Source organism: Triturus cristatus, chromosome 3_2 (genome assembly GCF_964204655.1).
Source record: "Triturus cristatus chromosome 3_2, aTriCri1.1, whole genome shotgun sequence".
In the NCBI taxonomy this organism is placed as follows: domain Eukaryota; kingdom Metazoa; phylum Chordata; class Amphibia; order Caudata; family Salamandridae; genus Triturus; species Triturus cristatus.
Window position 1 is genome coordinate 868,281,356 of NC_140584.1, and position 26,955 is coordinate 868,308,310.

Here is a 26,955-nt window from a genome sequence, read left to right on the forward strand (position 1 = left end):
ACCCTCTTCACTTGTTGGCCTGGCTCCTTACCACACGGATTTTGGTGACTTAGCTGTCTCTGAGGACGGCTGTTCCATTCTTAACAAGGCCAGTACTTCCTCCACGGTCATGTATTATTCAGCCAAATGGAAAATATTCTGCTCCTGGTGTACATAACACTCCTGCCATCCGCTGTCTTCTTCTCCGGAGGAGGTTTGCCATATCTCTTCTCTCTGGCAAAAGCTGGCCTTTCCCATTCTTCGGTTAAAGTTTATTTGGCCACAATTTCAGGGTATAGGAGATGTTTGAGCCGGTCGTTCCTATGGTCCTGCAGACTAGTGAAGGAATTTATGAAAAGTCTTTTTAGAGCCTACCCGCCAGTTCGGTCTCCTCCAGTGCTCTGGGAATTGAACATTGTGTTGTCTCATCTAATGAAAGCACCATTCGAACCAATTCACAAGTGTGATCTGAAATTTCTCTCATGGAAAGTAGCTTTTCTCTTAGCCATCACGTCTGCTAGACGTATTAGTGAAATTCAAGCTTTCACAGCAACAGAACCTTACCATAAATTCCAGCAGGATAGAGTGGTGCTCCGCACCAATCCCTCGTCCATCCCCAAAGTACCTACCACTTTCCATCTGAATGAACCTGTAGTCTTGCCTTCATTTTTACCTGCTCCGGCTACTCCTACGGAGAGAGCTCTACATTCCTTGGACATCAAACGATGTTTGAAGTTTTACCTTCAAAGGGCAAGACCTTTTCCTATATCTACTCAACTCCTCATCGCATTCTCTGCCCCTAGGAAGGGTCAGGCTCTGACTAGAGCTTCAATTGCTCGTTGGGTTTCTTCTACTATAACCTACTGCCATGAAAGAGCGGGGAGCCCGCTTGCTTCTAAAGTGACAGCCCATTCCACAAGGAAGATGACAATGTCCTCTGCCCTGTTTGTCGGTGTGTCCCCACCAGACATCTGCAGGGTGGCGACATGGACTAACGTCCATACCTTCACAAGGCACGACTGCCTGGATACTTTGCGAAAGACGGATACTGTGGTTGGCCAAGTGGCCCTTCGTCGTCTGTTCGCTTAAGGTAGGCCTCAGTTTGAGATTTTATTATTATTATGTATTAATATATGTATATTTTATACCTGCAAAAGTTATGTTGCTTGTTTCAGTTTAAGGTGATGACACTTTGTCGCATGGTGGGATGGTTCACCTGTTTTCTCACCTCCATTTATTATTATGTACTGCTTACTAGTGTGATCAAGCATGTGAATCTATAAAAGATACAATACTGGATAAGTTCTCCAGTATTGATATATTTTATAGATTCACATGCGGCCCTCCATCCTCCCTCTACTGGTGCACCTTCCATACCTCTTTTATTTTACTAACTACACTCGTGCTCGAAATCTCAGGTATGGTGGCCCTGCAGGGAATGGATACTCAAGGGTCTGCAATGTGATTGGCTGGTGGATGGATGTTCTTTAATGAGGCTAACTGGTTACTAAATGCTACTGATACTCAGGGGAGATTGTCCTTTTTAGCTTTTATACTGCTATTTTACGGTTACCAGGACTCCCACCATGGCGACGGGGAAGATTCAAGCATGTGAATCTAGAAAAGATATCAATACTGGAGAACCACAGTGTACAGGTAAGTAACTTGTTTTTTTTTTTATATACACCACTCTTGAGCTATGTAATACATTTCAGTGAGTATTCCGTAGTTTTAGGCTACATTGTTGCTAGTATGAAAAGGATTCAGCTTTTATTTGTTGGAAATTTTACAAGTATTTTCCAATTATTCGAGAGATCTTCGCTCGACATTAGGAACATTTCTATTCATTAGCGCTTTACAACTTCTATAACAGTTAAGTAACCTTTTCTACTAAATTTATAGTCCCATTTGTACCATACATTAAAGGTGGTATCATCAACGGTAACATATCTAGGATTGCCTTCTCTTTACCAGCTACGCTTGGATGAGGCACAGGAAGCGGCCTGTCAGGTTTTGAAAATGCAGCTGCAGCAGGAGTTGGAGCTACTAAATGCCTATCAGAGTAAAATCAAGATGCAAGCAGAAGCCCAACATGAACGGGAAATCCGGGAACTGGAGCAGAGAGTGTCGCTTCGTCGTGCTCTCCTGGAACAGAAGGTACAAAGCAGAATACAAATATTAAATATGCTTGTGATCGTACAAATTTTTGCTGCTGTTGTCAAAGAAAAACTTTTTCTTAGTATATGCACTGTAGTTAATTTCAGTCATAAAGACTTAAGCATGTCATGATTCTGTGATGTGTCGTAAAGTGATATTTTATAAATATGCATCATGTATTAAATATTTCACTCATGATTCACGTGGTATTTGATGGTATTATAAAATAAGGCTCAGTAGAGTAGAAATAAATTAATATCCTGCTTCTTGTCTGAAAGAGTTGGAAATAAAGGTAAATACAAAGAAATAGTGAATACGTATGTTTTTAACATGTTCTGACTGATGGTCAAGCACTTCTCTGCTCTTAAACTAAGAAGCGCCCCCCACCAGCTGAGTTTTCCTAAATCTAGGGCTAGAGAGCCGATGAAAAGAACGGGAACAAAGCACCCTTGTAGGATTGTAGGCAGAAAGAGTGGCCAAAGAAGTGCTAGAAAGAAGACCATGAAGGGCTTTGTGAGAGAATCAAAGAGCTTTAAAAACATGTTTCTTTACATCCAACCAATGAATATGGGCCAAGTGAGTGGAAATATGGGAATGTTTATTCGTGCCTAAGACCAATTGGTCAGCATCATTTTAGACCAATTGAGGTATGTTAGCCAGATAGCCCAGGAGGCCCACAAGCAAGGATTTACAGTAATCTAGCGTTGAGGTTATCTGAGCATATACTAAAGCTTTTCCGAGAAGAACTGGGCAGAAATGGTATGATATTTCTTATAATCTCTAACAAAGGGAAACAGGTGGACGTGAGTTTGTTGATGGGACCCTGGAAACAAAAAATCAGTGTAGCATTATCTCTTATGTACCTGTTCTTTTGCTTTTGATGGCAGATTTCATGATTACCAGTACTGAAGTCAACTGACAGGTTACAGAGGACTAGGAGACTGGTGTTGCCTTCATTGAAGTACACCTGCACGTCAGTTGGTGGCATCGGGCGACTCCGCATCGGCGTCGTGTTCGATAGGATGACGTCACGGTGCCTATTTAGACGCCGCCCCTGCACGCTGACATCAGTTCTTTCTTTTTCTGCGCCAGCCTAGTGCAGATCCAGTGAGAACTACCCCTTTAGTCATGTTTTGACTAAGCTTTTTTTTTTTTTTTACTTTTTTCGGCCTTTTTTTTTTGTAGTCTTCGGCTCCTGGTGCGCTAAGGATGTCCCATCGTCGGACCGGCTTCAAGCCCTGCGAGTCCTGTCACAAACGGATGTCTGTGACTGACCCACACCTCGTGTGCCTCTGGTGCCTGGAGAGCGACCACAATCCGAATTCATGCTCCGACTGCCGGGCCATGAATTCAAAGTCTTTGCTGGAGCAGTCCCGAAAGCTCTTGGAGGCCTGGCAGTCGACTCCGCGTCGTTCCTGGTCTCGTTTGAGAGGAAGGTTTTGAGACCGGTCGCAGAGCCCCCACACCTCGTCACACTCAGTCCTCCAAGTCTTGGGGTAAGTCGAAGCACAAGAAGAAGGTGAAGAAGCAGCAGCACTCTTCACATTCTCCCTGTCGGTCGGCTGGCGCAACGTGGGACCCGGATCGGCGTCGTTCTAAGGCTCCGTCTTCAGTGCCGACTTCTGGGATGATTCCGCACCTCCCTCAGTTTCTGGGAGCCAGAGCATTCCCTGCCCTGCTTTGTGCATTTTACGAAGCCTTCCATTCCATCTTTGGGAAGTCCAACTCTGCCGGCACGCCTTTGGGCCCCGCAGAGCCAGTGGGGGATCTGGGCTTTCGATGCTGGCGGCTCTGGCGCCAGTGGACCCCCGAGGATCCAAACCTGGATCCGTATTGATGCCAGTCTACCCTACTCGACCTTCCCTGGTGCTGATCCAAGCGGTGACGCCCCCAGCATCGGTCGTGCACCCGACCAACACCATCCCCAACCTCACCCCCATGATGGAACCGACGCCGGAGAGTACTTTTGTTTCCCTTTTCATCCCTGGTATTCCCTATGGGCCAGAAGGTGGTGATGAGGAGTGGGAGGGGTCACCTGACCCTTTAACAGACCAGCTTGAGGAGCCAGACTGGAGAGAGGACCAGGGTGACGCCAGTGGTCTGGACACTTCCCCAGACCTTGGCATGCTTTCTCATCCCACCGAGACTACGGAGGAGGAAGCACCTTACGCTGTGGTAGTGCGAAGGGCGGCTGAGGCCCTAGGCATGGAGCTCCCTTCAGTGTCGTGCAGGTCTAACCTCCTGACAAAGGTGCTTCAATCTGCAGCAACCTCTTCTGAACCCCTTTTGCCGTTCAAAGAAGCCCTTGCTGACGTCCTTCTTGGCTCCTGTGTAACAGACTATTTGCCACCGCCTGGCTCCCGGCGACCCAGTTTTACTCACCCAACACCCTTCCCCCGAGAGCTTGATGTTCCTGGCCTCTTCTTCTAAGGGCATATTCTCTTCTGCTCCCTCAGACAGGGAATCCAAGAAGCTTGATCATCTTGGGAAGCACATGTTCTCTTCCTACAGCTTGGCACTGCGGTCTGTAAATACCGTGTGCCTCTTCTGCCGATACTCACATACCATCTGGAATACGGTCGCACAGGTGCTGCCTCAGTACCCGGAGGAGGCCCGGGCTGTTCTCTCCCAATCAGTCGCAGATGGGAGAGACGCAGCAAAATTCACTATTCGCTGTGGACTGGATACCACCGAGTCACTGAGCAGAACGATTGCCACATCTGTAGCTCTTTGTCAGTACGCCTGGTTGAGGACGTCTGGCTTTTCGGGGGATGTCCAGTCATCTTTTCTGGACATGCCCTTTGATGGCCGTCGCCTTTTTGGGGACAAAGCAGACTCGACGCTTTCAGAATTCTCGATCTACGGCCAGGGACTTGGGCTTTGCAGTGTCATCCCGTCCACCTCAGTCTGCTTTTCGCCCCTTTCGTGGCTACGGAAGCGGCGCCCCACCACGTCCGGCCCAGTCCAGCCACCAGTTCACACAAGCTGCCCAGTCTCTGCATGGCTGCGGACATGGGACCCAGCGACGCGTGTCTGGGAGCCAGCAGGCGGGCCAGCCCACCCTTTCCCCCTTGCAGCGGTCTCCAAACCTTCCTAGTCCGACTTTTCAGGGCTACTAAAGGCCAGTGGACGGTAGGATTCGCCATCACCTCCCCCACTGGCAAACTATCACGTTGGACAGGTGGGTTTTGCAGATAGTCTGAAAGGGCTACTTCCTCCTCTTCAAGACTGCCACTCCCTCCATGCCACAGTCTTTTGTTCGCATGTCGGCGGATCATTTGGCGCTTCTCCTCCAGGAAGTGTCAGCTCTCTTGGCTAAGGGAGCTATTGAAAGGGTTCCTACGCCCAAAGTAGTTTGTGGGTGCTATTCCTGCTATTTTCTAGTACCTTAAAAGGACAAAGGCCTGGGTCCTATTCTAGACCGCAGGACCCTCAACGGCTTCCTCCGGAAAGAGAAGTTCAAAATGCTAACCTTGGCTCAGGTCCTGTCTGAAAGGGCTACTTCCTCCTCTTCAAGACTGCCACTCCCTCCATGCCACAGTCTTTTGTTCGCATGTCGCCGGATCATTTGGCGCTTCTCCTCGAGGAAGTGTCAGCTCTCTTGGCTAAGGGAGCTATTGAAAGGGTTCCTACGCCCAAAGTAGTTTGTGGGGGCTATTCCTGCTATTTTCTAGTACCTTAAAAGGACAAAGGCCTGGGTCCTATTCTAGACCGCAGGACCCTCAACCGCTTCCTCCGGAAAGAGAAGTTCAAAATGCTAACCTTGGCTTAGGTCCTGTCTGCCCTGGAGACTGGATGGTGGCGCTGGACTTGCAGGAAGCCTATTTTTACATCCCCATCCTGCCAGCCCACAGACGCTACCTGCAAATAATGGTAGGCAATGAGCATTTTGAGTTCACCGTGCTCCCCTTTGGCCTTCCATTCCCCTTCGGGTGTTCACAAAAATGATGGCGGTGGTCTCAGCTCATCTGCGCAGATCAGGGGTTCCAGTCTTGCCCTACCTCGACGACTGGCTGTTGAAGGCGGGCTTGCCCCAGGCTGTCGTTTCCATCCTCCTGCATTCTCTTGGGTTCACTATCAACTTGCCAAAGTCACTACCGACTCCCTCTCAGATGCTTCCTTTCATCGAAGCTGATCTGGACACAGTGCAGTTTCGGGCCTATTCTCCCGAACAGGGAGTCTGGGATATTCGGGCTATGATACCCATTTTTCAGCCTCTATACTGGATTTCGGCGAGAGTGGCCCTGAGGCTGATGGGCCTCATGGCCTCCTCCAGCTTTCGGAGGAAACTGCGCAACAACTGCAGTGGTGGCTAACGAACCAAGCTTGAGTCAGAGGCAGATCCATCTCCCTTTCCCAACCAGATATGACACACCTGGGATGGGGCGACCATCCTTGAGAGGCGTCTTGGTTCCATCAGAGTCCGGGCTCCATATCAACCTCCTAGGGCTCCGAGCGATCCGCCTGGCACTAAAGGAATTCCTTCCCTCTCTAAAGGGGAAGGTGGTGCAGGTGTTCACGAACAACACCACCGCTATGTGGTACTGCAACAAGCAAGGCAGGGTGGGGTCGTGGACTTTTTGTCAGAGGCCCTTCGCCTCTGGACATGGCTGTAATATCAGGGCATATCCCTGGTGGTTCAACACCTGGCAGGTTCCCTGAACGCCAGGGCGGACGAACTCAGCCTCAGGTGCATGATGGATCACGAATGGTGTCTTCACTCGGTGGTGGTGCAAGGTCTCTTTCAGCAGTGGGGAGAGCCTTGGTTAGATCTATTCGCCCCAGAACAGAACGCGCAATGTCAGCAGTTCTGCTAGTTGGAATTTCCAAGGCGGCACTTGCTAGGTTATGCTATTCGTCGCGAGTAGAGTTGCGGTCTTCTATACGCCTTTCTACCTATACCACTTCTGCCCAGAGTGCTGAAGAAGATCAAGCACGACCAGGCCCAAATCATTCTTGTGGCTCCAAATTGGGCATGAAGAGTCTGGTATCCCGAGCTGCTCAACATGGCCATCGATCCTCCGATCCGACTGCCTCTTCGAAAGGATTTAATGTCACAGCAGCAGGGGACGGTACTCCACCCGAACCTGTCCAGCCTCCACCTCCTTGCGTGGTGATTGAGCGGCGGCAGTTGACATTGTTTGACCTGCCTCCCGAAGTCTGCAATGTTATCTTGGCAGCTGGGAGTCCCTCCACTTAGACGGTATACACCTACAGATGGAACACATTTGGGGCATGGTGCATAGCAAGGCTGTGGATCCCCTTTCCGCCCCTCTTTTTGAAGTTCTCTTGTTCCTTGTTTCTTTGGCCCCGCAGGGCTCTGCTCTAGGCACTCTAAAAGGCTACGTCACGGCCATTTCAGCCTTCCTTAGGCTTCCTGATCAGCCTTCTCTTTTCAAGTCCCCTGTTGTAAATAGATTCCTTAAGGGCATTGCTCATCTTTTTCCTCCTGTTCCTTTTGTAATGTCCCAGTGGAACTTGAACTTGGTTCTTACCTACCTCGTGTGCGCTCCCTTTGAGCCGCTACATAACTGATCTCTCAGACTTCTCACTTTGAAAACTGCCTATCTGAAAGAAACACGTTTGTTATAGATTTCTTACCTCAGAATTAACCCCAGGCGTCAGACTGGATCCAAAAAGTTTTTCCTCAGCAGTACCTCTGCGCGTCGGAAGGTGGCGCCGGTCAGCTCTGCGTTCGTCGTTGGCGTTGTGTCGCCGGGATGACGTCGCTGCAGCTACTTAGACGCCGCCCACGTGCACTGATGTTAGTTCTTTCTTTTTCCATGCCAGCCAGGGCAGATCCGGGAAGAGCGGTACCTCCAGTCACTTTTTGATTGACTTTTATCTCGACTATTGTCGACTTCTTTTTCGAGTCTTCGACTCCTGGTGCACAAGGGATGCCCGGCTTCAAGCTGTGCGGTTCCTGTCACTGACCGCTGACGGATCCGCACCGCGTATGGCTCTTTTGCCTGGAGCGCGACCACGACCCGAAGTCGTGCTCCGACTGCCGGTCCCAAAAGCTGCTTGAGTGACGACAATTTACTCCGTGCCGTTCGAGGTCGCGAGGGCGGTCAAGGGACCGGTCGGACAGCCACCACCATTCATCCAAGTCTTCGCACTCTGAGTCGGGTAAGTCAAAGCATAAGAAGTAGTCGAAGAAGCATCGTCGCTCTTCAATTTCTTGTCGGTCGGTCGATCCAACAAGGGATGCGGGTGGTGCCCCTCCCGCAGATCCGCACGCGAAGCCCGAAGAGTCGACTCCGCATTTCCCTCCCTTCCGGGGACCCGGAGCAACTCCCGCCCAGTTTCGTACATTCCACGAGGCGATGCATGCCAACTTAAGGCAGCCCGAACACGCCGGTGCGCCTTCGGGCTCCGTGGACTCGGTTGTGGGGCCAGGCCTGGATGCGGATCGGCGCCGGTTGACCTAATTACACCTCCACCGGCACCGCTTCCTCCGGCACCAATACCGCATTTGACGCCGGTCGCCCCCGACCACGGCCTCCATCCCGACGTGGAGCCGGACCAGCGTCCCCCGACGCCGCATCCGGCGCCGAGACAGGTTTTTGTGCCCCTGTTCACTCGTGGGTTCCCTTTTCGACCAGAATGGCACCCAGAGGATGAGGAGGAGGACTGGGAGCAGTCAGGTGACCCACTGACCGAACAGTTAGATGAACAGGACTCGAGGGAGGAACTGGGGGATGCCAGTGGTCTCGACACCTCCCCTGACCTTGGCATGTTGTCTCCTCCTACCGTGGCTGCGGAGGAGGGAGTGTCGTACGCAGTGGTGTTGCATAGGGTGGCCGAGGCGCTCAGCCTCGAGCTTCCTACGGTGGCAGTCAGGACTAACATCCTGACAGGTGCTTCAACCGGCTGTGATCTCTTCCAAGCCGCCGCTGCCGTTTAATGAGGCCCTCACTGACGTCCTTTTGGGTACAAGGTCCAGGCCCAACACAGGGGATCCAATGTGCAGGATGATTGCCCAACGCCGGCCCCTTGCAACCCTACTTTCCTTTCCCAACACCCCACCCCGAAGAGCTTGGTGGTCTAAGCCTCCACTTCCAAGAGCGCACCACCGGAAAGGGAATCCAAGAAGCTGGACCAACTTTTGAAGAAGATTTTCTCTTCCACCAACTTAGGACTGCAGTCGGTAATCACTGCATGTCTCTTGGGCTGTTATTCCCACCCTGTGTGGGATCTGGTTGCGCAGGTGCTGCCTCAGTGTCCGGAGGAGGCCTGGGCAGTGCTCTCCCAGGCTGTCGCCGCTGGGAGGGGTGCAGCGAAGTTTACCATCCGTTGTGTGGTGGACACCGCGGACCATTTCAACGTCAGTAGCACTTCGTTGCTACGCCTGGATGAGATCAACTGGGGATGTCCAGAACACCTTGATGGACGTGCCTTTTAATGCCCGTCGCCTTTTGGCGACAATGCAGACAACGCTCTAGAGCGTTTCAATGACTCAAGGGCTACGGCCAAGTCCTTGGGCCTCTCCACCCACCATGCGCAGTCTGCTTTTAGCTCTTTCGCGGCTGCGGAAGGGGTGACCTGCTACGTCCCGCCCAGTGCCACAGGCCGCAGCAAGTTACCGAACCTTCACGCGGCCGGAGACGTGGGAAGAACCGTCGTGGTTCTGGGGGCCAGCAGGCGGGCCAGTCCACCAACCTCCCATCTGCAGAAGCATCCAAACCCTCCTAGTCTGATATTTCAGGCCCATCAAACGCCAGTGGGCGGCAGGGTTCGCCATCACCTCCCCCACTGGTGCACCATCACGTCGGACAGGTGGGTTTTGCAGATAGTCCGAAGGGGCTACTTCCTCCCCTTAGAGGCTACTCCTCCAGCCATGCCATCGCAATACCACTGCATGTCAGAGGATCACCTGGCCCTTCTCCAGCAGGAAGTTACAGCTCTTTTGGCCAAGGGAGCCATCAAGCGTGTTCCTGTCTCAGAAGTAGGTTGTGGTTATTATTCCCACTACTTTCTGGTCCCCAAGAAGGACAGGGGCGTGTGTCCCATCTTGGATATCAGGCACGTCAACAGCTTCCTCCAGATGGAGAAGTTCATGATGTTGATGCTTGCTCAGGTCTTGTCTGCCCTCGACCTGGAAGACTGGATGGTAGCGTTGGACTTGCAGGACGCTTTTTTTCACATCCCTGTCCTGCTGGCCCACTGGCGTTACCTGCGGTTCACGGTTGGTTACGACCATTTTCAGTTTACCTTGCTCCCCTTTGGCCTTACCAGCGCCCCTCGGGTGTTCATGAAAGTGATGGCGGTGGTCGCAACTCATCTGCGCAGATCAGGGGTTTCAGTCTTCCCCTATCTCGATGACTGGTTGTTGAAGGCCGGCTTGCCCCAGACAGTTGTCTCCCACCTCAAGACTGCGGCCGACCACCTGCATTCGCTGGGGTTCTCCATCAATGTGCCAAAGTCACACCTGATTCCCTCTCAGAAGCTCCTCTTCATCGGAGCGGTTCTGGGCATGACGCAGTTTCGGGTCTATCCTCCCGAACAGCGAGTCCGGGATATTCAGGCCATGATTCCGATCTTTTAGCTTCTATCCTGGGTTTCAGTTAGAATGACCCTCCGGCTGCTGGGCCTGATGGCCTCCTGCATCCTGCATCCTGCTGGTCAATCATGCCACATGGCATATGCGGGCTCTGCAGTGGGACCTGAAGTTCCAGTAGGTGCAGCATCGGGGGAATCTGTCCGATTGCGTCCAGATCTCGGAGAGCACTGCACGGTAATTGCAGTGGTGGCTCAAGAACCAGGATTGGGTCAACGACAGATCCCCTCTCCCTTCCTCAATCAGAGTTCACAGCGGTGACCGATGCATCACTGTTGGGATGGGGCGGCCACATGGGGGAGGCAGAGATCAGAGGCCTCTGGTCTCCAGCTGAGTCCAGGCTCCACATCAACCTTCTGGAGCTGTGGGCGATCCGTCTTGCACTGAAAGCATTCCTTCCCTCTGTTTGAAGAAGAGTAGTGCAGGTGTTTGCAGGCAACACCAACGCCAGGTGGTACTGCAACAAACAAGGCGAGGTGGGGTCGTGGACCCTATGTCAAGAGGTCCTCTGACTCTGGACATGGCTGGAACATCAGGGCATATCCCTAGTGGTTCAACACTTGGCAGGTTTTCTGAATGCCTGGGCAGACAAACCCAGACGCAGGTGCATGATGGATCACGAATGGCGTCTTCACTCGAAGGTGGTGCAAGCTCTCTTTCAGCAGTGGGTAGAGCCTTGATTAGATCTACTTGCCACCGAAGAGAACGTTCAATGTCAGCAATTCTGTGCATTGGAATTTCCAAGGCGGCACTCATTAGGTGACACTTCTCATCGCGAGTGGAGTTGCGGTCTGTTGTACGCCTTCCCGCCTATACCACTTCTGCCTAGATTGCTGAGGAAGATCAGGCACGACCGGGCCCAAGTCATTCTTGTGACTCCGGATTGGGCACGAAGAGTGGATTGGGCACAAAGATTCTGGTATCCTGAGCTACTCAACAAGGCCATCGATCCTCCGATTAGACTGCCTCTTCAGGAGTATCTTCTGTCGCAGCAGCATGGGACGTTTTACACCCAAACCTGTCCAGCCTCCACCTCCTTGCATGGAGATTGAGCAGCGGCAGTTGACGTCATTCGACTTGCCTCTAGAAGTCTGTGATGTAATCTTGGCAGCCAGGCGTCCCTCCACTAAGATGGTATACACCTATCGATGGAACAAATTTGTGGCATAGTGCACAGCAAAGGATGTGGATCCCCTTTCTGACTCTCTTTCTGGGGGTCTCTTGTTCCGCCTTTCTTTGACCCAGCAGGGCTCTGCTCTGGGCACTATCAAGGGCTATCTTTCGACCATATTTGGCTTTTGAAGGCAGGATCGCCCAGGCTGTCGTCTCCCACCTCCAGAATACGGCGGACCTCCTACACTCGGTGGGATTCACTATCAACGTGCCGCAGTCACACCTGATTCCCTCTCTGAAGCTCCTTTTCATCTGAGCAGTTCTGGATACAGCGCAGTTTCAGGCTTATCCTCCCGAGCAGCGAGTACGGGATTTTCGGGCTATGATTCCGATCTTTCAGCCTTTATCCTGGGTTTTGGTCAGAATGAGGCCTCCTGCATCCTGCTAGTAGATCATGCCAGGTGGCATATGCGGGCTCTGCAGTGGTACCTGAAGTTCGAGTGGGCACGGCATCAGGGGAATCTGTCCGATTGCGTTCATATCTCGGAGGGCACTGCACATCGATTGCAGTGGTGGCTAATGAACCAGGATGGGTGGGGCGGCCTCATGGGAGTGGCGGAGATCAGAGGCCTCTGGTCTCGTTGGAGTCCGGGATCCCCATCAACCTTCTGGAGCTTCGGGCGATCCGTCTTGCACTGAAAGCATTCCTTCCCTATTTATTTATTTATTTGTTTGGTGTTTTATATAGCGAGAACATGGCCCTGAGTAGGGTGTCAGAGCGCTTTACCTTTGCAAATCAATACACAGTTATGTTACCAAGTCATCAGTAGTTGTAGAATGATTTTGAGAAAAACATTAAAGCTTAAAATACATATATACAAGAACACAAAGCGGTTAATGTTCGATGAGAGGTAGTCTGTGTATGATCATGGAGGATCAATGATAATGGCGAGTCTGCTGAGGTTATGGGAAATATTTACTCATGTAAAAAGATTTGGCTTCATTTTTTAATACTGAAATTGGCGAAATTCTCCTAATGTTAGGGGGGAGAGCGTTCCAAATTCTAGGCGCTGCACCAGAGAAAGCTCGGTCATAAGTTATTTTCTTACGGAATCAGGCCGGTTTCAGTAATAGATCTCCATGACTCCGGGAGACTCGACATCCTCCTGATAGTGTGATTTTCTGGGCTAGGTATACTGGTGTTTTGTTGTGTTATCGCTTTGTGAGTGATACATGCCATTTTTTGTTGTTTTCTCGCTTTGTAAGGCAGCCAGTTAAGCGCTTTCAGACGAGGGGTGATGTGGTCGAATTTTCTGGAGCCAGTTATAAGTCTTGTGGCTGCATTGAGAAAGGCTTTCAGTGGGGATGTTGAAATCTTGGGGAGACCAGCTAGAGTTGTGCAACCGTACTCGATCCTTGATATTACTAGTGCCTGGACTGCTGTTTTAAAGTCTGACTTATTTAAGAAAGGTTTCAATTTTCTAAGGTAGCTTAAATGTAACCGGACATTTTTTGCCATTGTGTTAATATGAGATAGCATGTTCAGGTTTATGTCTCGTATAATTCCCAGGGATTTGGTAGAATCAACCATCCTTGGAGTACAGTTTAGTGCCCTGATCAGATTGGTCCACTCTAGGATGTTCGTAGCGCTTTTGTGGGGGGGAAATCCGCAGGAATTAAGTTTTATATGATTACTGGTTAGCCAACGGATGGTTCTCTTTAGTACTTGGTTCATGATACCTATCTCTTCTGTCAATGTAATCTTGATCTACCGCTGTGTGTCATCTGTGTACATGTGGAAAGAGATGTTTGCTCGTTGTAAGGTTTCTATGAGTGGCTCTAGGTACAGATTGAATAATGCCGGGGATAGTGATAAGCCTTGAGGAACTCCGATCGCATTTCTGAAAGAAGCTGATAATGTTTGGTTGACTGAATTTTTGCGTTCTGTTCTCGAAGAACAATCTAAACCATTTTAGGACTGTACTCTCTAATCCCAACACAATTTCCAGGCGATCTAGTATCTTAGCATGGTTAACCGTGTCGAATGCCGAAGAGAGGTCGAGCAGGATTGGGAGACCGGTTACTTTGCAGTCGAGGGCAAGTAGGGCATCATCCACGATGTGCAGAATCGCAGTTTCAGTACTATGGTTTGGTCTAAATCCTGATAGGAAGTCATACAACAGATTGAATTCAGAGATTTGTTGGCTCAATTGTTGTTGTACATGTTTTCCCAGGACTTTGGCTAGCATGGGAATGTTTGTTACACGTCTGAAATTGTTGTTTGTTTTTAAGATTGGAGTGACTTGCCCTGTTTTTAGGCAGTCCGGTATTGAGCCTTGTGCCAGCGAAGCGTTAATGATCTTTGTCCATGAGGGGATGAGCAGATGGTTTATTGTAGACCAACACTTTGCAGTTAGAGGATCATTGTAATGATTGTTTGGTTTAATGGTCGAGATGATCCTTGCAATGTCTAGTTCACTGAAAGGCTTGAATTCTGACCATCCAGCATTATGTTTTAGGTTTTTCCAGATCTGGTTGAAATTGAAGCTCATCTGGGGTGCTCTTAGTGATACAAGGGCATTGAGCTGCTTATTTGAGCTCCACCTCCATCGATTTGGCTTTGGCTGTGAAGAAGGAGGAGAAATCTTCACTGCTTATATTCGAATTTGTAGTAGTTGGTGCAGATTTGGCCGTTTTATTTGATTGATCTTTTAGCAGATTGAATAGTTTCCTCGGTCTGTTTTTTGCATTGTCCAGTTGTTTCCTGAAGAAGTCTTTTTTGGAGTTCAGAATGCTTTTATTGTAGGCTTTCCTGGCCTGTCTTAGTTGTTTTAAATGAGTTGAGGAAGGGTGTTGTCGCCAATTCCGCTCTGTGAATCTGAGTAAATGTCTTTCTTCATTGAGGGCACCGTTAAATCAAGGGTTTTTATCTTTGTCAGGAATCTTTTTGAATTTTAGCGGGGCTATGTCCTCAATAATACTCAACATTGTATTATTGTAATACTCGGTGAGGTCACTGACTTCAACCGTATTATTAGGTGGTTGAAATTCTATCTCACAACGTGCTGCGACAATATCCATATTAAGCCCTCTAGTGTCACAAATCCTTTTTCTGGGTTTTATTGATTGTGAGGGGTATTTGGAAGGTAATGATCAGACCAATCGCAGGGGGTGATTTCAATTTTATCTTTATCTTTTTCTTTTGCTATGATCCAGTCTAAGGTAGAGCCTTTGGAGTGGGTTGGTAGATGACATTCTTGGAACAGCGATTGATCTTCAAGTAAGGCTTTGAGTAGATTGATCGGATTGTCAGTATGATCCTCCCAATGAAGATTGAAGTCTCCTAAGAAAATATCATTGGAATGAGGAGTACAGTTTGCTGTGGTGATTTTTATCAGCTGGTCTCTGAACCTGGTATTTTTGCCTGGGGGGATGGTAGAATGTATGAAGTTTGCAAATTTGATTATGAGAAGATCTTAAGGACATCCTGAGATACTAACATGACTCTAGGGGGTCAGATTGTATTTTCGTAATGCCCTCTGTCCGGGGAAGAGTGGTGCAGGTGTTCACGGACAACACCACCGCCATGTGGTACTGCAACAAACATGATGGGGTGTGGGTTACTGGAACCTATGTCAAGAGGCTCTCCGTCTCTGGAAATGGCTGGAACATCAGGGCATATCCCTGGTGGTTCAACACCTGGCGGGTTAACTGAACGTGAGGGCGGACAAACTCAGCTGCAAGATGGATCACAAATGGCGTCTACACTCGGTGGTGGCGCAAGGTCTCTTTCGGCAGTGGGGAGAGCCTTGGTTAGATCTATTCGCCACTGAAGAGAACACGCAATGTCAGCAATTTTGCGCATTGGAATTTCCAAGGCGGCACTTGCTAGGAGACGCATTTCGTCGCAAGTGGAGTTGCGGTCTTCTATATGCCTTTCCGTCTATACCACTTCTGCCCAGAGTGCCAAAGAAGATCATGCGAGACCGGGCCAAAGTCATCCTTGTGGCTCCGGATTGGGCACGGAAGAGTCTGGTATCCCGAGCTGTTACACATGGCCATCGATCCTCAGATCCGACTGCCTCTTTGGGAGGATCTTCTGTCGCAGCAGCGGGGGACGGTTCTCCACCCGAACCTGTCCAGCCTCCACATCCTTGCGTGGAGATTGAGCAGCGGCAGTTGACTTCTTTCGACCTGCCTCCCGGAATTTGCGATGTAATCTTGGCAGCCAGGCGTACCTCCACTAAGACAGCATACGCCTGCAGGTGGAACAAGTTTGTGGCATGGTGCACAGCAAAGGCTGTGGATCCCCTTTCTGCCCCACTTTCTGAAGTTCTCTTGTTCCTTCTTTCTTTTGCCCAGCAGGGCTCTGCTCTGGGCACTATCAAAGGCTATCTTTCGGCCATCTCTGCCTTCCTTCGGCTTCCCGGTCAGCCTTCTCTTTTCAAGTCCCCGGTTGTTAATCGTTTCTCAAAGCATAACTCATTTTCTCCTCCTATTTCCTTCGTTACACCTCAGTGGGCCTTGAATCTCGTTTTAACATATTTAATGTGTGCTCCCCTTGAGCTGGTTCACAACTGTCCTTTGAGACTCCTAACTCTTAAAACTACATTCCTGGTGGCCATCACTTCTACCAGAAGAGTGAGTGAGCTCCAGGCTCTATCCTCCAAAACTCCTTTCCTGTTTGTCCATCCAGACAAGGTGGTTCTCAGAACCCATCCATCCTTCCTTCCTAAGGTTGTCACTGCCTTTCACATCAGGCAGGCCATCACTTTGCCCACCTTCTTTCCACCTCCGCATCCTTCGAAAGAGGAAGAGAGGCTCCACCGTCTGGACCCAAAGCGTGCATTTTCTTTCTATCTGGATTGCACAAAACGGTTCCAGGTAGATGACCAACGCTTTGTTGGCTACGTGGGCACCAAGAAAGGTCGGGCCGTACAAAATCGAACCATTTCTCGATCGGTCGTTTTGTGTATTAAAGCATGCTATTCTCTGACTAAAAAAGAGCCTCCTTTGGGGCTACGTGCCCATTCTACCAGGGTGACGGCACCCACTACTGCCTTGGGAAGAGGAGTTCCTCTACATGACATCTGTCAGGAAAATACATGGGCATCACTGCACACGTTTACGTAACATTACTGTCTGGACAGCCAAGTCCGGAAAGACTGCTTCTTTGGCCGTTCTGTTCTCCAGGACTTTCTGGTGCGATCTTGGTTCGCAGACCCACCACCGGGGTTGGTATTGCTGGGGTATCTATTCTAAGGCAAGGATTCTATAACTAAAGTGTTTCTTTCAGATGAACAAGTTACTTACCTTCGGTAACGATATATCTGTAGGAAGCATCAGTTAGTTATAGATTCCTTACCGCCCCAACCATCCTCCCCGTTCTGCGAACTGATTTCTAGGGTTAAGGATGTCCTTTCAGGACCCTAGTTTTGTGCACCAGTTGTCAGTGTCTTGCATGGCTCCGACAGCACGCGAGGGCGGCAACTAAGTAGCTACCGCGACGTCATCCCGGCAACCACGTTTCCAATGACGGACGCGGAGCTGCCCGACACCACCTTCTGACGCGCAGACGTACTGCTGACGAAAAAACTTCCCAGATCCAGTCGGACGCCTGGGGGTAATTCTAAAGTAAGGAATCTATAACTAACTAATGTTTCTTACAGATATATCGTTACCGTAGGTAAGTAACTTGTTCTTTACGGGCATTGCTGGGGTCAGAAGGTAGTAGCCAATGAGCTACTTACCTTCAGGTTGCCTATACCCTTTGTATGTTTACTACCTCTGGGAAGAAGGCATATTCATAATCCTATTGGCTAGAGTCCTCCAAATCAATATGGAGGATGATTCTGGAAGGAGGGGGTCATTGGACTCCGGGCACGTTAGAGGTGGCCCTGGCTGGGAAGGTACACACCTCTTGCTTACTAATTTCCCTGCCGACCTTGCTGCCAAAAATGGGGCTTGGTCGGAGGGTGGGGGCGACAGCCATCTCCACTTGCAGTAGAGGCCCTGTTCAGCATAACAAAGGATGGGAAGACTTTGAGGCTCGCCACCTTTCTATGCTGTTCCTGCTGGGGGATAGGTGTGAAGCACCTGCAACCAGAGCAGGCTTTGTTTCCGACCCACAAGAGCAAAAGGCTCCCACTGCAGGTGTCAGAAAAACATCTAGAGGTAGCAGGCTGGTGGGGACCAGTCAGGCACACACCAGCGAGTTGGTAGGATTTCAGTGGGCACCTTTGAGGTAGGAGCCCTATTTCTTAATAAATCCATCTCTGGCATCCTTGTGAGTTTATTAATCTGAGGACATCTTAGAATTCGGTGAAGCAAGCATGGAGGCGAGGAACTCGTAGTGACAAGCTCCAGCCCGTGTACTCAGTATGACTTCACTGTGCACTCATAATGTTTAAGACTGGACTTAGACGCTATAGGGGCATATCTGCTCATGCATTTATGCCCTCACATGATTTATAGTGCACCCTGCCTTAGGACTGCAAGGCCTACTGTAGGGGGTGACTTACCTATGCCTCTTGTAGTGCTGGTAGGCCTGGCACACAGGGATGTTTGCCAGGTCAACTCTTCACTTTTATCTGCATGAAAACATGCTGGCTGCTGTGGCAGCATGCTTTTGTTTGATGAGTGGTCTCTTAGGGTGGCATAAAACATGCTACAGTCCCTAGAGACCCTCTCTGGTCACAAGGCCCTTGGTACCACTGGTACCTTTTACAAGGGACTTGTATGCGAGCCAGAGGTATGCCAATTGTGGAAACAAAGGTACAGTTTTGGGAAAGGACACAGGCACTGGGAACCTGGTTAGCAGGAACCCAGTGCATACTCAGTCAAAGATACATCAGAGTCAAGCAAAAAGTGGGGGAGGAAGGGTAGCCATGCAAAGAAAGGGTGCTACATCACCCAAGACCTGAAGGACTGAACTGGACTTGCCGCCAGTAGGGGGTCCGTGTGGGACTACTGCAGGGGTTGGTGGAGCATCAACTGGTACCTGATGTGCAGCCGCGGTCCGTGCAGGTAACAGCGGTAGGGTCAGGTAAGGGGGGATTTCGAGGGACGTCACAGAGAGAAAATTATGTATTTAATTTTCCCTTGGTATCGTCCCTCGAAATCCCCCCTTACCCGGCCCCACCGCTGTTACCTGCACGGACCGTGGCTGCTGATGTGTGGGTATGTCTTTATAAAATGGAAATGCCTCTGCAGTTTCCTGTGCAATAATCTGTGCCACATGCTGAGGAGCACCCTACCAAGAAGAAACCTGCCTTTCAGTAGAGCAACCCTGGGCTGCCTCCTTCCTGGACCTCTTTTTTTTCCAGACGTTAACACATCAAGTGGGGTGGACGTTGGACCCCCTCGGGTGCTCCACAACCTGTAGGTCCAGATCGAGCTCTTAAACAGCTGATGCTCGAAGGGCCCCTCCCTCGTCTCCTAATTCTAGCTTGAGTAAATGGTCCAGCTCAGAATCGCAACCCTTTCTTTTTCCTGTCCTATCTTTCATCCTCACCATCCTGCTCTTAAACAAGAAACAAAATCCCAGTTAACGGCGGCAGTTACCGGAGCACCAACAAATGTAACTCAGCCATCATAATTCAGTACAGGGAAGCAAAATAATACTGAAATAACTAGAACAGTACAGTATATACATAGGCGATCAGCAAATACTTTTACACACCTCTCAAGGATCCTTATCTCAAATCTGTGCAGCCAATCTTTGTTCCTAGCCCTGGCCAGCTGCTCGTCAAGAGGCCTGATGAGAGACCAGAGTAACACTGGACCCAGCAGCCCCGAAAGTCGCTACTACAGCCCAGGAAGGTTGTGCTAAATTAAGTGAGACGAAGTTGGTGATGAGGGGAGTGGATGTTCCCACAGCCACAAACCCATCAAAGGACGCGGGCTAACTTGGGAGAAGCATATCTAGTCTCGATAATGTTAATAAAAAAAAAAGGGGGGGGCCCAAAGTAGAGCCGCGCTCCCCCATGTGGCAGAAGTTATGCAAGCTCGGTCAATGACGAATTGGAGGTATTCTTCAGCCACAGAGTGACGCACCCGCGTCAGAGCTTGGGGATGTTGTGAAATGTAATCTGCCGGATTCTCTGCCTTCCCCGGTTTGTGGATGATGGTGTACGTATAATCCTGTAAGCGGATGCCCCATCTTTCAATTCTCGGAGGCATCTTCGCTCTGGGGTTACCAAAAATGGTGATCAACGCCTGGTGGTCGGTGATGAGTGTGAAGTGCTTGCCGTACACGAATAGGTGGAAATGCTCACAGGCCCATACAACCGCCAGGCTTTCTTTTGCCGGTTGGGAATATGCCTTCTCTGTGTCAGTAAGGCTGCGGCTGGCATACGCAACGATGTGGCGTTGATTGGCTTCATCATCATATTGTGCCAGAATCGCTCCTAACCCAACGGGGTTGGCATCTACTGGGATTTCGGTTTTCTGTTTGGGGTTGAAATACGCGAGATTGATGGCTGAACTCACTGCTGCCTTGATTGTGCTGAAAGCCCGGTCACACTTAACTGACAACTGAAAACTTTTGCCTTGTCGAGTTAATTCGCGGAGGGGGGTAGCTGATTGTGGCGTAGTCTTTGATGTAACGGGCGCAGTAGCTAGCAATCCCCAGGAACGAATGAACATCACTGACGTTATGCGGCTGTGGAGTGTCCGAGAGTGCTGATATCTTCTAGGGGTCAGGTCTCATGCCCTCCTTTGAGAAGATGTGACCGTAGAACTTGAGGGTCGACTTGTGAAATTCACATTTGTCCCGATTGAGTGTGAGGTTGGCTTTGAGTAAGGCGTGACACATCCGATCCAGCTCTTTGACGTGATCTTTCTGGGTCTCTCCGAACACCAAGATGTCGTCGCTGTAGTTAAAGGCATTCGGAATGTCTTGTATCACTCGTCTGACAGCCTCCTGGAAGATCTCAGTGGCAGAGGAGATCCCGAAGTTGAGACGTTTTTATCGGAAAAGTCCTTGGTGTGTGGTGATGGTAGTGATGTAACGTGATCATTCGTGCAATTCAAGTTGATGATATCCCTTGTTGAGGTCTAGTTTTGAAAAAACTGTTGCACCGTTCAGGCGTGTGATCATGTCACTGATGTGGGGTCCTGGGTGTCGCTCCCATTCGATGGCTGTATTGGGGGCTCGCATGTCTACACACAGGCGTACTTTGTTGTCTTGGCCACGACTACCACAGGAGACACCCATGGAGTGGGTCCAGTTGATCTTTCGATGATGTCCGCTTTTAATAAATCTTGGAGTTCATCATCTACTGCTTGTTGTAGGTGAAAAGGCACTGTGATGTTGTGCTACTGGCGTCACTTGTTCATTGATGTGTAGCTTGACTTTGAAATGGGCAAGCTTCAGTTTTGGGAACTTGTTGATAATGTCTGGTGAATCGTCCACTTTGTATAGGATCTCGACTAGCTTCAGGCATTCTGCTGTGGGTAGACTGAGAAGGCAGTCGGCTGCTTCAGGGCCTTCGATGACGTGAATCTGTGCTTGGATTTTCCTGTTTTTGTAGGGTAGTGTGGTACAAAATTGTCCTAAGCATGGTAGTGGTTCTCTGGGCATCCATGTGTAGACCCGTACTGCTGCTGGTTCTAACTTTGGCTTTGGATTCATGCTCTGGTATTCGGTGGCGCAGCTGTAGTTGAGTGACGCACCTGTGTCTAAAACAAACTTCGCAGAGTGACTGCCCATTTGGAAGTGTAGTCGCGGGTACTTCTTCAATCTATCTGGGTCTGCCACCATGCATACATACTCATCACTGTCCTGTGAAATGGGAGTAAGGGAAGACGATTCTCTGGATGTTGACCGCTGAGATCGGTATGAGCTGTGTGACTGTGTACTGGATCTAGAGGAGCTCGTCGAATGGTCTCTTCGATCACGTACGGCCCTCACGTGATGACGTGATCCTGTGCTTTGTTTAGTCTGTCTCGCTTCCATGCGACGGGTCTGACACACGGCTTCAAAATGGTTGTCTTTCCCACAGCGGTGTCCAATGGCTGGGCACTGACCTGTGTGAGGGTAGTCTTGGCCACATCTGTAGCATTGTGAAGGTTGTCTCCGGGAGTGACTGTTCTGTGTCCCTCGGCGGGGTGATTTCATACGCGGCGGCCTCATGACTCTTCCCGATGTGTGTCGATCTGGGCGACGTCTCGTTTCCATGTGAGAATGTACACGGAGGGCTTGCTCCTTTCTTTCAGGTTTACTGGTCTCCATCTTCTTTGCGTGTTCCTCGACTTGATCGTTGATGCCTGTGAGTTCTTCTATCTCATCTAGTGTGTAGTGTTTCTTTAGTAGCCGACGGCGTAATGACTCAGAATGGCATCCATCGATGATGCGCAGGCCAAGAGCGTCTTCTATGTTGAAGTTATCGAATTCGCAGTGGGGTGCTAAGCGCTTAAGGCGGGATATGAAGTCGCCCATGGGCTCATCTTGCTCCTGAGACGCAAGGTTGAACGTGTAGCGCTCGTATTCTAAGTTCCGTTTTTGTAGTAATTTCTTGTTCAGGGCTTCCTTCACGCTCTCGTATGACGCAGCATTTGCCATCGGTAAGTCTTTGATGATTTGTCCTATATCTTTACCTACAAGATTGCGTAGGGCAATGCGCTGTTGATTGGAGTCAAGGACTTATGATCCTTTCATGAAGTCTTCGAGCCAACTCTTCCACGCGTGGCCCATACTGTTTCCGGACGTCAGTGGCAGCGGTTCAGGAGAGCGTAGATATGATACTCCCATGAGTATCGGTCCAGGTGGCAGAGCATTACGTGCTTGGCCGGGCATGGCTTGCTGCGGGGAGTCGGGGTCTGACATTGTGGAGTACAGCGTAGTTCCAGTTACTTCGAGGCGTCTGTGGGGCTCAAAATGTGACTTTGATAGGCTTTGGGGACTCCTTATGTGTATTGCCTGACTTCAAAATGGCTGCCGAGTTGGAGCTAAACCTGGCTAATAACTATGCCTGACTTCAAAATGGCTGCCAAAAGGGACTCATATTCATGCTGCAGTCTTGACAGGGCAGTTTCAAGCATTCATGCTGCAGTCTTCACAGGGCCCTCATTTAGCTTACCCCTGCCTTCACGCGCTGTTCTTTCAGGCTTTGACTTCAGTATGCTCCTTCCCTCAAACAGGAGTCAGGTGGCTGTATTGACAGTGTTTCGTACTGGTGACTGGAGCACTCCGCTTACACTGGCGGCAGCGCGCTTCTCCTCACACTCGTGAGGGCTTCTTTGGCAGCTCGGGCGCTCTGCTTTCACTGGCGGAAGCGCGGACTTGTATATGGTGAATTTTGGCGCTCCGCTTTCACTTGCGGCAGCACGCGCTCGTTGCAGCTTGGGAGAGGTGACAGTGGAGGGGGGTGACTTCGCATCCCACCCTCGCCGCCAGTTTCACGTTCCCCAGGAAATACACAGACACGGAGAGCGGTAGGGGAACCTCTCTTTATTTTCCTTCTCACATTTCTTTTTGCGCCGAACTGCCGATTCCCTCCCGCGACTCCTCCCTTTCCGGCCATGCCTGACCCGAGCACAAAATCGGGACAGGCAAACCGGCGACATAACAGTTGGAGGGGGGGGCTTCGAGCCAACGTGGGAGAGGCTGTGCCAAGCATCAAATGCAGTATACTGTGTCTGGCCCAGAGCTGTAATTGCCGCCATTGATGGAAATGGTGCAGAGGTACTCTACGTGTGGCGCAAAGGGTGGCAGCTTGAAAACCAGCAGGCAGAAATGTTGCGGTCACATACAGTGTGACCATACCTAGTCCTGATGTCGTGATGGCCTCTCAAAAAGCGGGAGGCCTCTTCGATCTTGGCCTAAAAAGCCCCCATACCACCGGGCCGAAAGTGGCGTGCCGCGTGCTAATCATGTCAGTGCCTTCCTACTTCTTGTCCTGCGGCTCACGAGGCAAGGGGCAGAAAGCTCGGCCCTGTGATGTTCCAGGGCCTCCTGCTTCGTGTCAAAGAGCCGCAAGAACTATGAAGGCGCGCGGATCGATTCCTTGGCGGTCCTGGGCCCTAGCACTGCCCTTCCCTATGGGGTGCACTCTGTCTATATACAAAACAACGTTGTACTTGCTCTGCCTTCTGTAGGCTGCTGTTGCTTGGCAACTGCTGATTCCGCCTTCCGTTGTTTGGCCTTAGTGTTTGGGTAATTTAATGGCTCTAGTACACCGCTCATTTAGCGTGAGCCACCCACCAGCCTGGAATTCATTCCGTCAGTCAAGGGTAGATAAGTTCATCCGAAGTGCAAAGCTCTCTGTTAAAAGCAACCACCGTTTCCAAGCCCGACCACACTAGCATATAAGATTAAATTCACAGAACGGCATATAAAGACAACAAAATACCCATCATGGAGACGCGTTTTCCTGTCTGCATATTGGCCACCCATGTTTTCTGTAGTAGAAATACCGGATTGGAAATAGTCAATAAAACAGCCTCCCGTTTCTGGTTACGCTTTGCTGCTCCTTTTATTACTTTAAAAAAATCTTTACCCCATATATAAAGTGAGAAATATAAAATATTTTCCTGAGACATAAACAGAGATTGGGAATGATTTAGGGTATAAACACAGTTCTCAAAGCACCTTGTGCCATCATACGCATCCCATTTCCGCACAACCTCCCTGTTAACCGCCCCACACGATAATAGCTTTCCTGAGACCGATTGGCGTTTGCCAATTCTTGTTTTTTTGTTTTTTTTTTGGTGTTCTGCTTTAACCTATCCTGAGGGTAGATTGGCAGTAAATCCTTCAATCTCTCGAATGGTGGGCAGAAAAACAGTGCTGCTTTTTAGGGGACGAGGTCAGATGCAATGTCTGGGTGAGGCCACCCTACTCAATTATTTATGTTTCTCTAAAATAAAATATCACTGTTTTCTAGTAGGCTTTAACCCTCCACCCACACTCCTGTGGGGCAATTTGAGGGTAAACCCTCTTTCTCCCAGCCACACCCAACCACCTGGGTGCTCCTCAGGAGGCCAGAAAGACTGTTGGGGCTGTTATGGTGTGGGCACTGCCTGATGCCTTGGTAGGCCCAACTACTTTTTATTGAGAAAAAATACTTAAAATCCCTGGTATTAGTGGATTGTGTGGGAAGTTGGTCCGAGCCTGGAGGGGCCACCCCACTTAGTTCATATATATGTTCTAACTAAAAAATATCTGTTGTCTGGTGGACTTTCTGTGGGAGGGCCAGATTGGAAATAAACCTCCCCAATCTGACTTTAGAGGAGTGGTAGATAGACTGCAGCTGTTTGCTTTTTGGGGTTGGGGCACAACCTTATTATAAGGGGGAATACTTCTCATTGTCATGGTCTTCACCACTTGCCCCAATGCCTCCCACCACCCAAAAAACTCTCTGGTGTCCAGTTGGTTATCAGGATCCACTAGTGAGAGGTGCTGCTAGAAAAAGGACTTTGTCCTAATTCCAGCTGTACCTCTCCTGCACTGATCGGTACGTGGGCAGAGATATGCACCAAGTGCTGCTATCTAAGTGGTTTTGCTTTGTTCGCCCTAAGTTGCCAGGGTATGCCCAGACGTTGGTCCCTTGCTCACTTTGCCACTAGATTCAAGCTAGCCTGACTAATGACGGCTGATTAGCCAGAAAGCGGTCCCAGGATGCTTGTTTCCGGTCCAGGGAAGACATGGCTTGGCAGTTCGGGCTGAACTGTTCCCATGAGGCACAGGGTCAGACTGATTTGCATATGGCCATGTCTGAACTGGGGTGGCAGAGTGAGCTAAAGAATGATGATGGATTAAACCCAGATCAGTTGACTGGGGGTGAGTGCTTGCAATGTTCAACACTCCATCCATCATCCCCTTTGGTTTTGCTATCTAAGTGAAAGCACTGCTTTCACGGTCATACTGTAGGATCAGAGCGCTGTGCGTACTTATCGTCACAGTGAGGCGGGTGAATACCTTGCCCCCCCCCTCCAACCCCAAGTGACATGGGAGCGCCCAAGATGCGTCGGCAGCCCCTCCAGGTAAGTGGTCCGTAGGGTGATGTATGACAACTACGGCCTCCCTTTTAGAAAGGCGCAGTGTGCTCCCCGGGCAGCTTGAATGTCCAGAGAAATGCGTGACACACTAGTGCGATCAGTTGTCACTCAGGAAGCATCTGCATTGTGCCGCCGCCAAACAGCCCAACATTTTCTGCGAGTCAAATGCAAATCACTTCAATTGCGAGTATCCATGATTCTAGACACGGAAGCCACCGACTGCTTCCGTTGGTTGCTCGTGTAAACCATCGAGCACGACTGGTTCTTTTGATGGGTAATATGCACAACGTCCTACAGAAAGTTTAGTTATGTGCTGGTGGAAACCACTTGCCACGGATAGGTTCCGATGGGCATGCCTGAAGAGCGTTTTGTGTTGAGCAGCCTATTCTGGGGGCTCCGGTTACCACTTGTCATGGATTGGTTCAAGTAGGCGCTATGGGACACCACTTGACGTCTCTTAATAGAGTCATAGGGTCATTTTGGTGCCATGTCTGTTTTGAGTCAAGTTTCGGCTTGGTTCAGTTGCCCCCCACCCCCCTGTCTTGGCTGCCAGATATCGATTGAATTTACATGCCCTTGTGTGGTACAAGAAATGCGCCTATCCGTGAACCCTTATATTACATGTTTGGATGCGTGGCATGAGTTGTGCGGGGCCTTCTAGGTGCCTCCTGTCTCACATAGCCTGTTGATCATTCAATACAGTCACTCACAACAGCCTTGTTTTTGACTCACTCATGGTTGGAGTAATTACTAAGCACCCTCAATCTGAGGGAGATGGGGGAGGGAGGTAAAAGGAGATATAGCGATTTCCCGAGAATCAAACATTTGGCTCAGTAGTGAAGCTAGTAGTATAAACCAATTTTTCGCATCTGCTCCCAATGAATTTGGTCTTTTATCCTTGAAAACAACGTTTAGGAGGTTGAGGTGAATGCCCAGTCACTGCACTCGGAATCCCGGCATGCACTGTGCATTGTTACTACTACCCCGGACATGGGCAGGCGAGTGTGGCGGGCAGACGCCTACACTGCCTTCATACGGGTCTCCTGCTGGTTGGCAAAATGATTCCACACTCCCCATAAAAGGGAGAAAGAAGACCAAAGCAACCAAAATATATATATATATAGAAACAGATCCCTCTTTAGAGA

At 49.9% G+C, this 26,955-nt stretch overlaps 1 protein-coding gene across 4 annotated transcripts in view; it reads left to right on the forward strand.

The window, feature by feature from the left end:
* TAOK1 (TAO kinase 1) overlaps window positions 1-26,955 on the forward strand; it is a 1,366,047-nt gene that overhangs the window by 1,312,738 nt on the left and 26,354 nt on the right. For all 4 annotated transcript variants that reach the window (XM_085649205.1, XM_085649204.1, XM_085649206.1 and 1 more), the window contains exon 19: window positions 1,954-2,136. In XM_085649205.1, the coding sequence (XP_085505331.1) occupies window positions 1,954-2,136 (183 nt within the window). The remainder of the gene's footprint in view (window positions 1-1,953; window positions 2,137-26,955) is intronic.